At 37.9% G+C, this 14,126-nt stretch overlaps 4 protein-coding genes and 1 pseudogene across 4 annotated transcripts; all 5 read right to left on the reverse strand.

Annotated features, from left to right (window-relative positions):
* Nucleotides 1-200: 200 nt before the first annotated feature.
* LOC120201282 (E3 ubiquitin-protein ligase MPSR1-like) lies at nucleotides 201-1,133 on the reverse strand. The gene has a single exon (XM_039201923.1). It carries the CDS (start codon nucleotides 1,014-1,016, stop codon nucleotides 357-359), a length of 660 nt encoding a protein of 219 aa, XP_039057854.1. The 5' UTR covers nucleotides 1,017-1,133; the 3' UTR covers nucleotides 201-356.
* A 5,346-nt stretch (nucleotides 1,134-6,479) lies between these two features.
* LOC120201281 lies at nucleotides 6,480-7,917 on the reverse strand (annotated as a pseudogene).
* A 927-nt stretch (nucleotides 7,918-8,844) lies between these two features.
* On the reverse strand, nucleotides 8,845-9,264 carry LOC120201283 (pentatricopeptide repeat-containing protein At2g02980, chloroplastic-like). The gene has a single exon (XM_039201924.1). It carries the CDS (start codon nucleotides 9,247-9,249, stop codon nucleotides 8,860-8,862), a length of 390 nt encoding a protein of 129 aa, XP_039057855.1. The 5' UTR covers nucleotides 9,250-9,264; the 3' UTR covers nucleotides 8,845-8,859.
* A 119-nt stretch (nucleotides 9,265-9,383) lies between these two features.
* On the reverse strand, nucleotides 9,384-10,196 carry LOC120201267 (pentatricopeptide repeat-containing protein At2g02980, chloroplastic-like). Its single transcript, XM_039201907.1, has 3 exons — nucleotides 10,052-10,196; nucleotides 9,793-9,939; nucleotides 9,384-9,706 (listed from the first exon to the last, which is right to left on the reverse strand). Exons 1-3 carry the CDS (start codon nucleotides 10,194-10,196, stop codon nucleotides 9,384-9,386), a joined length of 615 nt encoding a protein of 204 aa, XP_039057838.1.
* A 1,183-nt stretch (nucleotides 10,197-11,379) lies between these two features.
* Nucleotides 11,380-12,844, reverse strand: LOC120201284 (amino acid transporter AVT1I-like). The gene is made up of 3 exons (XM_039201925.1): nucleotides 12,691-12,844; nucleotides 11,994-12,601; nucleotides 11,380-11,900 (listed from the first exon to the last, which is right to left on the reverse strand). The coding sequence occupies exons 1-3, from the start codon at nucleotides 12,800-12,802 to the stop codon at nucleotides 11,388-11,390; spliced, it is 1,233 nt and encodes a 410-aa protein (XP_039057856.1). The 5' UTR covers nucleotides 12,803-12,844; the 3' UTR covers nucleotides 11,380-11,387.
* Nucleotides 12,845-14,126: the final 1,282 nt, after the last annotated feature.

The raw sequence follows: 14,126 nt of genomic DNA on the forward strand, positions 1-14,126 counted from the left end.
AAGAAGGTATAATGTTATATTCTGCAAAAATATCTCGCCCTTTACTCTCTCCCTCTTAACTCGAGTTGCCGACGACAAATTCATACTTAAACTAAATATAACTAATTACCATGTTTTTCAGGGTGCTTCGTTCTTCACAGAATCACCTTGGATCATAAATTTTCCTGGAATATTCTTACCCAGAAAGAAGGTACAAATAGTTTGCACTAACAGAAACATGAATTTATTTATAATCACATATTTGGAGAAGACAAGTATCTCTTTGAGCATGATTTTCCCACAAAGATGGGGGTAAATCAAAAGAAAATTGAAATGAAGGGAAACAAAAGGAAAAACAAGTATCTAACACAATCCTTCTAACTCTCCATTTCATGATTGCCATCAGGCCTAGGACTTATAGAAGAGACATTACTAGAATCGGTTGAGGGAAGTTGATTTGAATCCTCGCTTCTCCTACTATCGTTTAACGAAAAACTAACCCAAATCTCCCTCCTATGCTCATCTCTCTTCTTGCCCATCTCTTCTTCATCAACAGGCATCTTATACCTGCAAACAGGGCATGTCCCATGAATTCCAAGCCACTTCTCTATGCACCTATCATGAAACTTGTGCTTGCAAGACATCTCCTTTGCCACCTCACCAGGCTTCCACTCTTCCAAGCAAACAACACACTCCCCATATTCACTTTCATCGACTTCCACACTTGGCATGGCTTCTATGGATGCCTTGGAAGCAGGCGGCTGGCCATCTTTGTTAGCCTGACCACGTAACAAAGCCTCCAAATTGGAGTCTCCTTCGATCACCACCATGCTTTGAGTAAATGGGTTGATGAGAACTATTCTTTCACGTCGGGAAGTTGTTTCCTGTGATGTTTCTTGATCTGGGTCTTCACTGTTTTCTCTTGAAACATTGTTGGAGACACCCAAGATAAAAGGTAGAAAGAAATAGAGGTCTCTTTGCCTCAACAACCTTTCAAACAAAGAAGAAATTTCGGGTGCTTCAGTTTCAGAAGCCATGAGAACTTATGAATCTGAGGACAAAAAGAGAGACTTTGGAGGAAGAAAACGAATTCGATGGACAAAGGAAATACCTTCTGAAGTCTTGGAATGAATCAGTGAATGAAAAGAAAAGATCTTTGGGAGATAATTATAATAGGGGAATTAGTGGAAGTGAAGAACCGGAGAGCCCACAGAATTGAGATTGGGGAAGGTTGTGGAAAGATCTGGAATGTTGATTACCGTGTATCAATATTTTTTCTCATTTTTAACAATGTTTATCCCTTCAAACATGTTAAGAAGAGATATTTTAAGGAGCGCGTAGAATTCAACGCTGAGGCCAGTTTATGTTTGAGTGCGACTTGTCTTCTCTTTGATATTTCCCCCCGACATTTATTTAACCTAATAAGACTAGCAAAAAGAGTTTTTTTTTATGCTAGTTGGGTAAAGGTTCTTCTTGAATCATCTGGACTTTAAGCTCTGGGCATGTGTAAAGTCAATAATTGTGGGTGTATGGGGGCACCGAATGGGGTGGAGTGGGCATCGAATTCGATGCAATTTTTTTTTATTTTATAATAGGATTAATTATATTTTAATCATAGTATATTTTAGGATTTTTATAAGATTAATTCTTAAGCTTCAACAATAAATACCTTAAATCATTTAGCTTCAAAATCATCCCAAATCATTTTTTCTCTCAATATTAGAGAGTTTTTTTGTGAGTATCGAGTGTTTTTTAAACATTTGTAAATTTTCTCTCTTAGTAAAAAATCTACAGCAATCTGGAGACGTAGACATAATTGGCTGAACTCCGTTATCATTTTCGGGTATTATTTTTTCGCTTTTATTTCGCATTCTCACTAATCTGGTTATAAGGAAATTACTCGTACTCGGTTTATTTCCTAACAACTGGTAATCAGAGCTTTTGGTTGTGAATTTTGTCAATTTTTTGTGAGATTACTATTCACGTGAATAGCGAATTTCGTGATTAGTAAATTTTGTCGGTGATACGAATTTGTCGATGTAGGTGTTCTAATACACGGTGGTTCGCAAGAATTGTCAGAAACGATCCAAACAAAGTCAGATTCGAGTGGGAGCGATGGATGCAGACGAAGAGAATGTGAAAATTGAAAAGTTCGATGGTGCAAACTTTAGCTTTAAAAATCTATATCAACCTCTATCAGGAAAGCAACCAGAGGGTATGAAGAATGAAAAATGAGCTATTCTCGACAGACAAGCCCTCGGAGTTATCTGACTGACATTGTCCCGAAATGTTGCTTTTAACATAGCAAAGGAAAAGACCACGGCAGGCTTATGGCGACTCTCTCTAGTATGCATGAGAAGCCATCAGCCTCAAACAAATTCATTTGATGAGGCAATTATTCAATTTGCGGATGTCAGAAGGGGCATCAGTGGCTCAACACCTAAATGAACTCAACACAATTACTACCTAGTTGAGTTCCGTGAAAATTGAATTCGATGATGAAGTTCGAGCTTTAATTCTCTTATCATCTCTACCAGACAGTTGGAATGCTACTGTTACAGCAGTTAGCAGCTGGTCGAGAAATAGTAAATTGAAATTCGACGATGTTCGGGATCTGGTACTAAGCGAAGAAATTCGACGGAGAGAATCGGGTGAAGCATCAACCTCCTCAGCTTTGTACACGGAGTCCATAGGGAGAACTTCAGAAAGAAATTCAAATCGTGGCATATCCAAATCCAGAAGGGGGAAATCAAGAACGAGAAATAAAGATTTTACCTGTTATAATTGCGACAAGAATGGTCACTTTAAAAGAGATTGCCGAGCACCGAAGAAAAATACTGGCGCACAGGAATATGCCAACGTGACAGAGAAGACATGTGATGCCATGATTCTAAGCGTCAACAGTCCGATTGAATCATGGATCTTAGATTCAGGGGCATCTTTCCACTCCACCCCATGCCGAGAAATCATGGAGAACTATGTCAGTGGTGATTTTGAGAAGGTTCATTTAGCTGATGATGAAACATTGAAGATCGTCGGAAAATGAGACATCATATTAAAGCTGCCAAACCAGACCACTTGGACGCTGAAAGGAGTGAGACATATTCCTGGCCTTAAAAGAAATTTGATTTCTGTAGGACAGTTTGATGGAGAATGTTATAGTACAACCTTTTCATGCTGTGAATGGAAGATTACAAAAGGAGCATTGCTCGTGATAAGAAGACCGATACTCTCTATGTAACCTCAAATTTAGATAATATCATTGTAGTAGCAGATGCTGATGGAAAATCAAACCTATGGCACCAAAGGCTTGGCCATATGAGCGAGAAATGAATGAAGACACTTTTGTCAAAAAGGAAGCTGTCGGATCTAAAGAATGTAGATGTCAGACTATGTGAAGATTGTATCTTTGGTAAACAAAAAAAGTCAGTTTTGCAAAGATTGGCAAGACACCCAAGGCAAAAAAGTTAGAGTTGGTCCATACTGATGTATGGGGACCATCTCCAGTTCCATCTCTTGCAGGCTCATTATATTATGTCACCTTCATCGATGATTCAACAAGGAATGTGTGGGTTTATTTTCTGAAGAAGAAATCAGAAGTCTTTGATACCTTCAGAAAATGGAAGGCCGTGGTGGAAAATGAGACTGGTTTGAAAGTCAAGCGGTTGAGGTCTGACAATGGAGGAGAGTACAGAAATAGTAGATTCAGAGATTTTTGCGCAAGCAATGGGATCAAGATGGAGACAATAGTTCCCATGACACCGCAACAGAATGACGCAATAGAATGGCGTAGCAGAGCGCATGAACAGAACTCTAAATGAACGTGCCAGAAGCATGAGGATACATGCCGAATTGCCCAAATTTCTATGGGCTGAAGCTATCAACACTGCAACTTACCTGATCAACCGTGGGCCCTCAGTTCCTTTGGATAGTGGAATACCAGAGTAAGCTTGAAGCAAGAAAGAAATAAACCACTCACACTTAAGAGTGTTTGGTTGTATTTCTTATGTACACATAAATTCTACTGAAAGAAGCAAACTTGATGTCAAGTCCAACAAATGCGTCTTTGTTGGTTATGGTGGTGATGAGTTCGGTTACCGATTTTGAGACTATGAAAATCGAAAGATCATCAGAAGCAAAGACGTCATTTTCAATGAGAATGTGATGAACAAAGACAGGTCAACCATAAAATCAAGTAGCTCCAATACCGAAGCTGAAACAAATGAATTTGCTGAGTTTGAGGAGATTTCTAGAAACAATGTTCATCATTCCTGAAGCAGTTCAAGAAGAACCATGCACACCAGAACTGAGACGCTCCTCCAGAATTCCTAAACCAACCCAGCGTTATTTGTCTTCTTTGCACTACTTGTTGCTGATTGACAATGGTAAACCAAAGTGTTATGATGAAGCAATGAAAGTGGAGGATTCAGTCAAGTGGGAGTCTTCCATGAAAAATGAGATGGACTCGTTTATGTCAAATCAGACGTGGGAATTAGCTGAATTACCACTAAGCAAGAAAGCGCTTCATAACAAGTGGATTTACAAGATCAAAGACGAACACGATGGGAGCAAACACTATAAAGCAAGATTGGTTGTCAAAGGCTTTCAGCAAAAAGAATGTATTGACTACAATGAAATTTTCTCTCCAGTCGTGAAGCTGTCTACAATCACACTAGTGTTAAAAATTGTAGATGTAGAAAATCTACATCTTGAGCAGTTAGATGTAAAGACAGCTTTCCTTCATGGTGATTTGGAGGAAGAAATCTATATGAGGCAGCCAGAAGGCTTCATAGAGGCAGGAAAGAAAAACCTGGTATGCAGGTTGAAGAAGAGCTTGTATGGTTTAAAACAAACTCCTAGACAGTGGTACAAGAAGTTCGATAGTTTCATGAGTAGTAGTGGTTTTACCAGATGTCAAGCATATCATTGTTGCTACATTAAGAGGTTCGACAACAGCTTTATTATTTTATTATTGTATGTTGATGACATGCTCGTTGCAGGCTCAGACATGCAAGAGATTATAAACTTGAAGCAAAAATTGTCGAAGCAGTTTGCTATGAAGGATCTGGGCGCTACAAAGCAGATTCTTGGGATGAGGATTAAGAGAGACACAAAGTCGGGGACTTTGATGTTATCACAGGCTGAGTACATCAACAAAGTACTCTCCAGGTTCAACATGCAAGATGCTAAACCAGTAAGTACACCTTTAGGTGTTCATTTTAGACTCTCCAAAAAACAGTCACCAAAGACGGAGGAAGAACGTGCACACATGGTGAAGGTGTCGTATGCCTCAGCAATTGGAAATCTGATGTATGCCATGGTTTGTACCAGACCAGATATTGCTCATGCAGTGAGAGTTGTTAGCAGGTACATGAATAATCCGGGCAAGGTACACTGGGAAGCATTCAAATGGATCCTCAGATATCTGTGAGGTACCACAAACAAAACACTTTGTTTCAAAGGTGGAGATACGATACTGACAGGCTATGTAGATACTGACTTAGCCGGAAATATTGACATCAGAAGGAGCACTACAAGGTATGTCTATACTCTAGGAGGTACTGCAGTGAGTTGGGTTTCTCAACTACAGAAGATAGTTGCTCTCTCCACAACTGAAGCAAAATATGTCGTTGTTACGGAAGCCAGCAAGGAGATGGTTTGGCTCCAAAGTTTCTTGGAAGAGTTAGGCAAGAAACAAGAGAACAATATCTTGTATTGCGACAGTCAAAGTGCTATCCATCTAGCAAAGAATCCATCTTTTCATTCCATGACGAAACACATACAATTATAGTATCATTTTATTTGGTCTCTTTTAGAAGATGGGATTTTGAAACTTGAAAATATTAGTGGAGCTCAAAATCCGGCAGACATGTTAACAAATACGGTGACAACGACAAACTGAAGTTATGTTCAACTTCAGTTGGCATGCTAGAATAACAAGACTAGAAATGTTGCTGCATTGATCAAGGTGTGAAGAAAAATTAAAATCAATCTTCAAGTGGGAGATTGTAAAGTCAATAATTGTGGGCGCATGGGGGCATCGAATTCCACCGAATTCGGTGCAATCAATTTTTTTTATTTTGTAATAGGATTAATTACATTTTAGCCACTGCACACTTTAGGATATTTACAAGATTAGTCCTTAAGCTTCAACTATAAATACCCAAACCCATTTAGCTTCAAAATCATCCCAAATCATTTCTTTTTCCCAATACTAGAGAGATTTCTTGTGAGTAGTGAGTGTTTTGTAAACACTTGTAAATTTTCTTTCTTAGTAAAATATTTGCAACAATCCGGAAACGTAGGCATAATTGATTAAACTATGTTATCAATTTCGAGTATTATTTTTCCACTTTTATTTCGCATTCTCACTAATCTGGTTATAGGGAAATTACTCGTACTCGGTTTATTTCCTAGACTTTTCAATGTTTTAGACCATGATTAATCATAAGACTTTAGTAATTATATAAAGGTGATTTAAACCATGATTGGAGAAAATGTTGGTCCACCTGAATGTAATCACAGGGCCTTTACATGATAAAATGCAGTTGTTTGAAATACATATCAAAAGAGTTTAAAAGGTAGGAAATTCAATCTCTGAACTACATTCCCCTCGGGGGAAAACAGGGCATTCCATGAGGTTTGACCCCGAGCTGTCCAAGCACAAATATACCTGGTAAAGTTGGCTGTTCCCTGATGAGTCATCATTGCACTCTATCCATGGAGTGTAACCAGTTCCTTCTTTTATAGCATCTTTAATATTCACCACGCTATAAGATCCTCCATCTGGATTGATTCCTGCAATGCCGTCATTTTGTTATTTTTCAATAAACTAGTGAGGGAATAAATACTGCGGCAAGTGAAACTTACTGTGAGAAGTGTTAATTTTATGGATTTACCTGCACCTGTAAGACTGAAGGATTTTTTTTTGTTTCCTTAAGCTGAGAGCTGTTCTGAAGTAGCTGTGTTGATCAAGGATGGACTCCGAGCAGGTACCGTGTTTTTCCCATTCATGAGACCAGAAACTTTCTCCACTGCTGCTTGGACAAGCTAGTGATGGCCAATTCGTCCTCATGCTACTGATGAGGTCTGAAATCTGCAATCTCATAATATTTAAGAAGTTGATACTTGAGGAGGCATGAAGAAATACTATTATGTTATATTATCCAAACATTTCATCCGGACATATTTGGATGAGGAAGAAGATAAAATCCTCCAAATATACGATAACTTCTTTTGTAAAATAAATATGTTGCAGACTTGGTCACAAATTAATAGCCGGCCTAGGTTCTTGGTGTTATAACAATTCATCTGGGACGACAAAAACAATGTAATGGCTATCGACTATAAGTACAGCTAGAACATTAACATCATCTTCTACATCTCATTAGAACCAGAAAATCAAGATTGCTAGCATGTTGTACCTCGGATTCATTAAAAGGGTTGTTAGGATCACAATTTTGAGGGTATGAACCATTTATGTAATTAGGCCAAAGTCCATGAATGCTGAAATCAGCGACGGGTTTCCCTGTTGGAGGGTAGCAACAACTAAACTTGTCTGAATCGCAGTAGGATCCCGGCCACTGCAACAACAGAGTGATTCAAATGAGACATGAACAAAGAAAATCAAAAGAATCCCAGAAAATAAATGACCTCTTATTAAAAATAAAACGACTCACCTGTTGAACAAAGTAGAAGAAATCAAAACCCTTTGAAATACCAAGAATTGCCTGATACTGTAAGGCTAAAAGATTAATCAAGGCTAAACACTTGAACTTCATTTTCTTTTTCTCCTCTCACCCTGCTTTACCTTTGTCTCAACTAATTAAAGGTTGAAGAGTTTGAAAACGTTATAACATTGATAAGCTGGTTTTATAGGTAAAGATAGAAGATTGTTGGTCAAAGAATCCGATATGCTAAGTTTCTGGCAGACCCTTAATAAATACAACAAGATGTTTTTGTCTTTAATGTTTTCCCATAATTGCAATGCATCGGCTCAATCCCCTTTTTTGTTTTATCTTCTTAGAAAATGTGTTTGAATTGCTGCAAAAAAATAGGCAATATTAATGCATTGGTTTCATTATAGACAAAATACAAGTTTTTTTTATTTAATTTCTTTATATTATCTTGCCTGCAAAACCAAGTGAGATGCGACACCTGGGAGCAAATATGATATGAGGCTATGTTAAACATAACATACAAAACCACTCACTTGTTTTACATGACTTTCAATAAGTTCAAAGGCATATCAGGGTTCATGCATGTTAAAATTGTAGCAACAATATTAAGGGAATTAAGGAATTCTCCATTGTAATTCACAGACTCCAGTATGATTTTATTCATGGAATGAAGGAATTACAATGAATGAAACATAAGCCTTTTAATTAGCAACTATATTAAGGAGTCCATACAATGGGAACTTCTACACTGTCCTCAACTTCTGAAATGAAGCTGTCATTGCCAAGTCCAAGAAGTGAAAGTATTCGGATCCAATTGCCGTCCTCTATAAAAGTTTTTACTCGATTTTTATTTCTTTATTTATGAAACAACATGCTTTGTAATCAATTAAATACTTACACTATGCATAGAAGTGATATTAATTCATCGCATAAAAATAAAAATTTGCAAGTACATGTTTTCTACCTTCCTTGAGCTTCAGACTTCAGTAATGCTGCATAACCATAGCGTTTTGCAAAGACCAAAATTATCACCAGAAATCACCACAAGAGCACTTTCCATCACTAAAGTGATGGAATCGTTGGACATCTCTTAGTATTATCTGCCCATCAAAGATATGTGATATAAGCTTAGCAGCATCATGGCAATCCCCACAGACTCGTAGGCTTTTCACTACACGGATTGTTGATCCAGGGGGAGTGTTTAGGAGTCCAAAAGCAATGGCCAATTTCTCACTATGATAACGAAGTGAATTTCTTTCTCTTCTTCTCCCATTTCCGCACGAAAAACTAGGGAAGTATCAGGTACATAACCAACCATCTTCAATTCCTTCATTAACTCATCAAGCGCCTTATGAAGAGATGTTGAAACAGTATTCACCCCATCCCCAGAGAAGAATTCATGCACTACGTTGTCCACCTCTATGGAGCTACAACCAGGAACTTTTACTACCCCTTTATCTTTCATCAATTTCCTTAGGAAATCCACATCTTCCCATCTCCCAGCTCTTGCACACAAGTTTGATAAGATTACATAATCTCCACCATGAGAGTCATCTAGCCCAAAAATTCGTTTAATCACCCTCTTTAACATTCCACATCACAGTGACTAATACAAGCAGCTAATAATGTTTGCCAAAATATCGGGGTAGGCTTGATTGGCAATTCATCAATGAACTTATAAGCCTCATCTAAGTGTCCTGTTCGAGCAAGTAAATCAACCATGCATCAATAATGCTTGATCCCCAGAATAATCCTATGTTTATCACTCATACTATGAAAAAACCTCCAACCTTCGTCCAGAAGTCCATTATGACTACAAGCATATAATAGACCTAAAAACGTGATCTCATCAGGTTGCACTCCTTCCTTTCTCATCTCTTCAAACGTTTCAATGGCTTTATAACCCTTCCCGTGAGTTGCATATGCCACAATCATTGCTGACCAAGCTGCTGTATCCCTGATACTCATGTTCTTAAAAACACAAATTGCTTCCTCCAAGTTCCCACACTTTGCATACATATCAATAAGTGCGGTGCTTTCTTTAATAACTTATCAAACCCATATTTTTTAACATATTCATGTATCCACTTCCCCAAATCCAACGCTCCTAACAAGGCACAACAAGAGAGAACACTTAACATAGCAACATCAGTAGGCTTCAAACTTTTAACTTGCAATTCACGAAACAACGACAACGCCTCATTCGGTCTGCTACATTTTGCATAACCAGTAAAAATAGCATTGTAAGAAATAACACAAGGATCCAACATCTTATCAAAGACTGCGAGCTGAATCCACATCATTACACTCAGTATACATACTAATAAGGCTGGGACATATGTAGATGTTATGACTAAGCCCAAGTTTAATGGCAAGGCAATGAATTTGTTTACCTTCTTCCAAGGCTTTAGCACTTGAACAAGCTTTAAGAACAGAAGGGAAGATGTAGTCATCAGGCAGGAAGCGAAAGGCTAGAAGCTGAGAAAAGAGAGGAATGGCTTGGATTGGGGTATTGGAACGTGAATACCCACGGACCATGGTATTGAAAAGGACACCATCAGGTTGGGATATATTGTCAAACAGTTTGTGGGCGTATTCCATGGAGGCAGAAGTTGGGTTCTTATTGCAGAAATTGATGAACTTGGTGAGGAATGTGAGGTCATTTTGGAGATGGGTTTTGATTGCAAGGGCTTGGATTTGCCTTAGTTCTTTCAACGAGGTGCATTGGGGCAGAAGAGATAGAGGATTTTGTGGTGGATTTAACGGTTCAGTTCTTGAGAATTTCTCATTGAATTTTAATTTTGGAAGAGTAATTGAAATTACTGGAGATGGCCATTGCAGCAAATAAATGGCAGAAGGTGGAATATTTTTGCTTCAAAGATTTGTGGAGGGAAACCAAAACAAATAGAGGTAAGAGCTTTAACTTAGGGTAAAGGATATTGTATCCTCATTATAAGATATTATTTTATTGAGTTTCTTAATTATTACAAGTTATAAAATGATCTCTCGATTATAGAGAGTTGTTTTGTTGAGTTTCTCGAGTCTCAAATATTAAAAGTTACAAAATGGTCACTTGACTATTATTATGTTTCAAACGTGTCATTTTCCATTAAAAAATTATCGGTTGTCTGAGCTGAACGTTAACATATCAACTGAGATATGATAGTTTTTTTAGATTATGAGATCAAATTTTATCATAGTTCAGTTAGCAGGTTAGCGTATAATTCAGATTGTTGTCAAAATTTTAATGGACAATGACGAGTTTGGAACACAATGAATAGTCGGGACGATTTTGTAACTTTTAGTTAAAGGACTCAACAAAGCAACTTCCTATAATTGGGAGATTATTTTATAACTTTTAATCATAAATGAACTCAATAAAGTGATATTTTATAATTGGATGTCATTTTGTGTTAATTACCCTTTTCTAATGAGAAACAGTAACTATATGAATTCAAGTATACTTATCTAAAAGAAACAACCATTAATATGATGCCACGTAAATGAACTGTACATTCTTTTGATACAAGTAATTGTTAACTCTAGCCAAACATAGGCTAATTCTCTAACATTTCACGATGATTGATCCCTATAGTCATAGCTACTTGAACTCGTAATCTTTAAAAGTAATCTTTATTTACTCGATATTGCTGATCATACTGTTTTCCCCCTCTTTTAAGAGTTAACATCTTACAATAAAGCTTGGGGGTCAATAACTACATTGATAATTCACAGATGGTTAACAATTTGTCTTATGGAAGTAAAGGTTCCGACTACACCTATGAACAATCCTGCCACCAAAATCGAAACTATTATTATCAATTCCAATCCGAATTTTCTAGCAGCTTTGTTAAGCTTAAGATAACACAGGCATGGCAGTAACATAGACGCGGTGACACTTAAAAACGATCCTATAAAGGCCATCACGTAGCCAAAAAACGGGATGGATAAGGCAACAATCACTGTGCTGATCACAAGTGTAGTTCTAATGAAGATGCTTAGAGACCTGCTGTTGCGAAAGACCGGTTTTTCCTCAATAGCAGTCGCGATCGGAGCGGTTATAACAGCATATTTCGTGAGGGGGTTGATTAGAGTAGTGTAGATTGCTATTTTTGTGCTCATCTTTTTTATGGGAAGATTTAATGTCACTTGAGACTTGAGATGTTCTCCATACATCAGGTAGCCCAGAACCGCCATCGATCCGTAGCTGATGGTGCTTGTGACGAAGCAGACAAGTAAAACCTGCAACAAGAAATAGAAAGCTTAGATGTGCATGAAATGAGTTTGTTTCCCTCAGGGACTAGAAGATAATTAGGGAAGATATCGGTATCTTACCTTGGAGAATTTGCTTCTGTCTTTCATTGAGTTGCATAATGTAGGGAAACATGTATGGCCACAATAACAAAAGGCAAACATGCTTACGGCAATAGGCATGCCACTCCAATTTAAAGCCACACCACTTTCATTGAACCCCACTTTATCAACTGCTCCAATCCAAAAGATGCAAATAACAAGAATAAAAGAAGCTAACACCCCACCAGCAGAGACATAGGCAAGTAGCCCCAAGCTCTTCAACCATGTGGTTGGCAAAACTACGAGGGAAGTCAGTACGATAAACGCTTGCTTTCCTCCGATTTTCATCCCGGCCAGTTTGAACGCTGTGTTCGGAAACAGCTTGTCCAGGTTGTCACCTTCTAATATCAGAAACTCGACTGCAACCAGATACAACTCGACGTACATGAACACGGACACGATAGCTCTGCCCTTGTATCCGAAAGCATGCTCACCGATATCGGGATAGGTTTTGATGAGCGGATGAGTGTTCATGCAACTTCGTAGAAGTAATCCCGTGTACCAACAGAGAACAGCAACTAGGAAAAGGAGCACTATACTTAACCATCCTCCTTGAGCAAGTGCATATGGGATTGACAGTATCCCAACACCTGAAAGATTGGTTATACAATTTCTTTAGTTTCTTAATGTTCTACGAAGAGTAAAACTTTAAAACACAATAGGAAGAGATGAGAAGGACCTGATAAGGCATTGAGGCCATTGAAACAAGTTCTAAGGAAGCTGGTGCCTTTGTTTGGTTGCTGTTGAACCTCATTTTGGCTCTCCAATTTCTCTGTTCCTGATAAGTCCATCTTGTGCCACTCATGTACCCACACAGGACAACAAAAAATATAAGAGCAACAAGCTGGTGATGTCTACCTTGTGGATGGTGACATGTATATGCACCTGCATTATTTTTCCTTCCATTAAAATAAATCTCTTGGTCGATGAAAAGAAAGTGAAGATACGTAGACGGCCATTCAACTTCTGACGGAAAAAAGCAGTTCCTTGCATTAAGGTGAAAAATACATTTCAGCTTTCAAAAGGGAAACCCACTCACATGAAACCATTTGTCATTTGATGGAACAGTTCCCCTTATTTTCCCTCCAAGGTAGTTTAATAAGATTAAGCTTTTTTCATTTTTGACATGCAGTTCATGCAAACCTACCTATATGTGAAATGGTAGGTATTCTCATTTAATGCAAAAGCAGCTCTTCTTTTCATTTTCGCCTAATATTTATGACAAAAAAAAAAGAATTTAACGGTACAGTTAAATTGTAACATTTCCCATCAGAAAATTGAAGCCAAAACTGGGTGTTCAAAAGTTATAAGTTATCATAATGGAGAAGAGATATCCATTTTTGTTCTTGTTTTTACGTGAAGGGGTCGACCCACATACTCTCAAAGTTGTGTCTAAGGGTGTCTCTTGAAGTTGCTCAAGAGCAGAAACCACACTGTTAAAGAACCGATGCTGGCATGAATTGGTCTATATTTCAGCATTAACCACTAAAACATTATCCCCAAACCCATTCACTTTAAATCCCTGTTGTTTTCTGTATTTTCTTTGGATCGCTGCCCATGAACGACCATTTTTATATAATTGTTTGACTACTTTTTCTCCATAAAAGCAAGATTCCAAAAGCAACAGAAATGACATGCAAAGAAAAAAAAAGCAAGTGATTTAGATAAGCACTGGTAACTTAGCGTGTTCAAGTACTGAATGAAGCTGCTCCATTAGACTGTTTGGAAAACATGGAAGCTCCAAATGGATCAACTGATATTTCCAAAAGGGGAAAGAAAAGAAGGGTCGGTCTCTTTTGCTGTGAAAATCGACTGTACCATTCAAAGGCAACGTTCATTTCTGAGAAGGAAAATTCTTTCATCTTTTTTATCAGTACTCTTGGTGTGATGTGATATGAAAGTGAAGGTCGTCCCTTTCCCAGTATCGACAAGATAATTGGAGCTTTAAGGAAAGAGGAAAAAGAAAGTAGAATCTTGCTGGATCATCTCTCTCATCTTATTGGTGAATTTTTATGACCTCAAGGTATGCAGAGCAGCACTGGGAAGATGATGAAACAAAGAAAAGAGAGCAAATTTGGAATTCTAACACGAGGAGTTTCGGTTTTTGGGTTTAGG

The sequence above is a fragment of the Hibiscus syriacus genome, unplaced genomic scaffold (assembly GCF_006381635.1).
Source record: "Hibiscus syriacus cultivar Baekdansim isolate YM2019G1 unplaced genomic scaffold, ASM638163v2 tig00007099_pilon, whole genome shotgun sequence".
NCBI lineage: Eukaryota > Viridiplantae > Streptophyta > Magnoliopsida > Malvales > Malvaceae > Hibiscus > Hibiscus syriacus.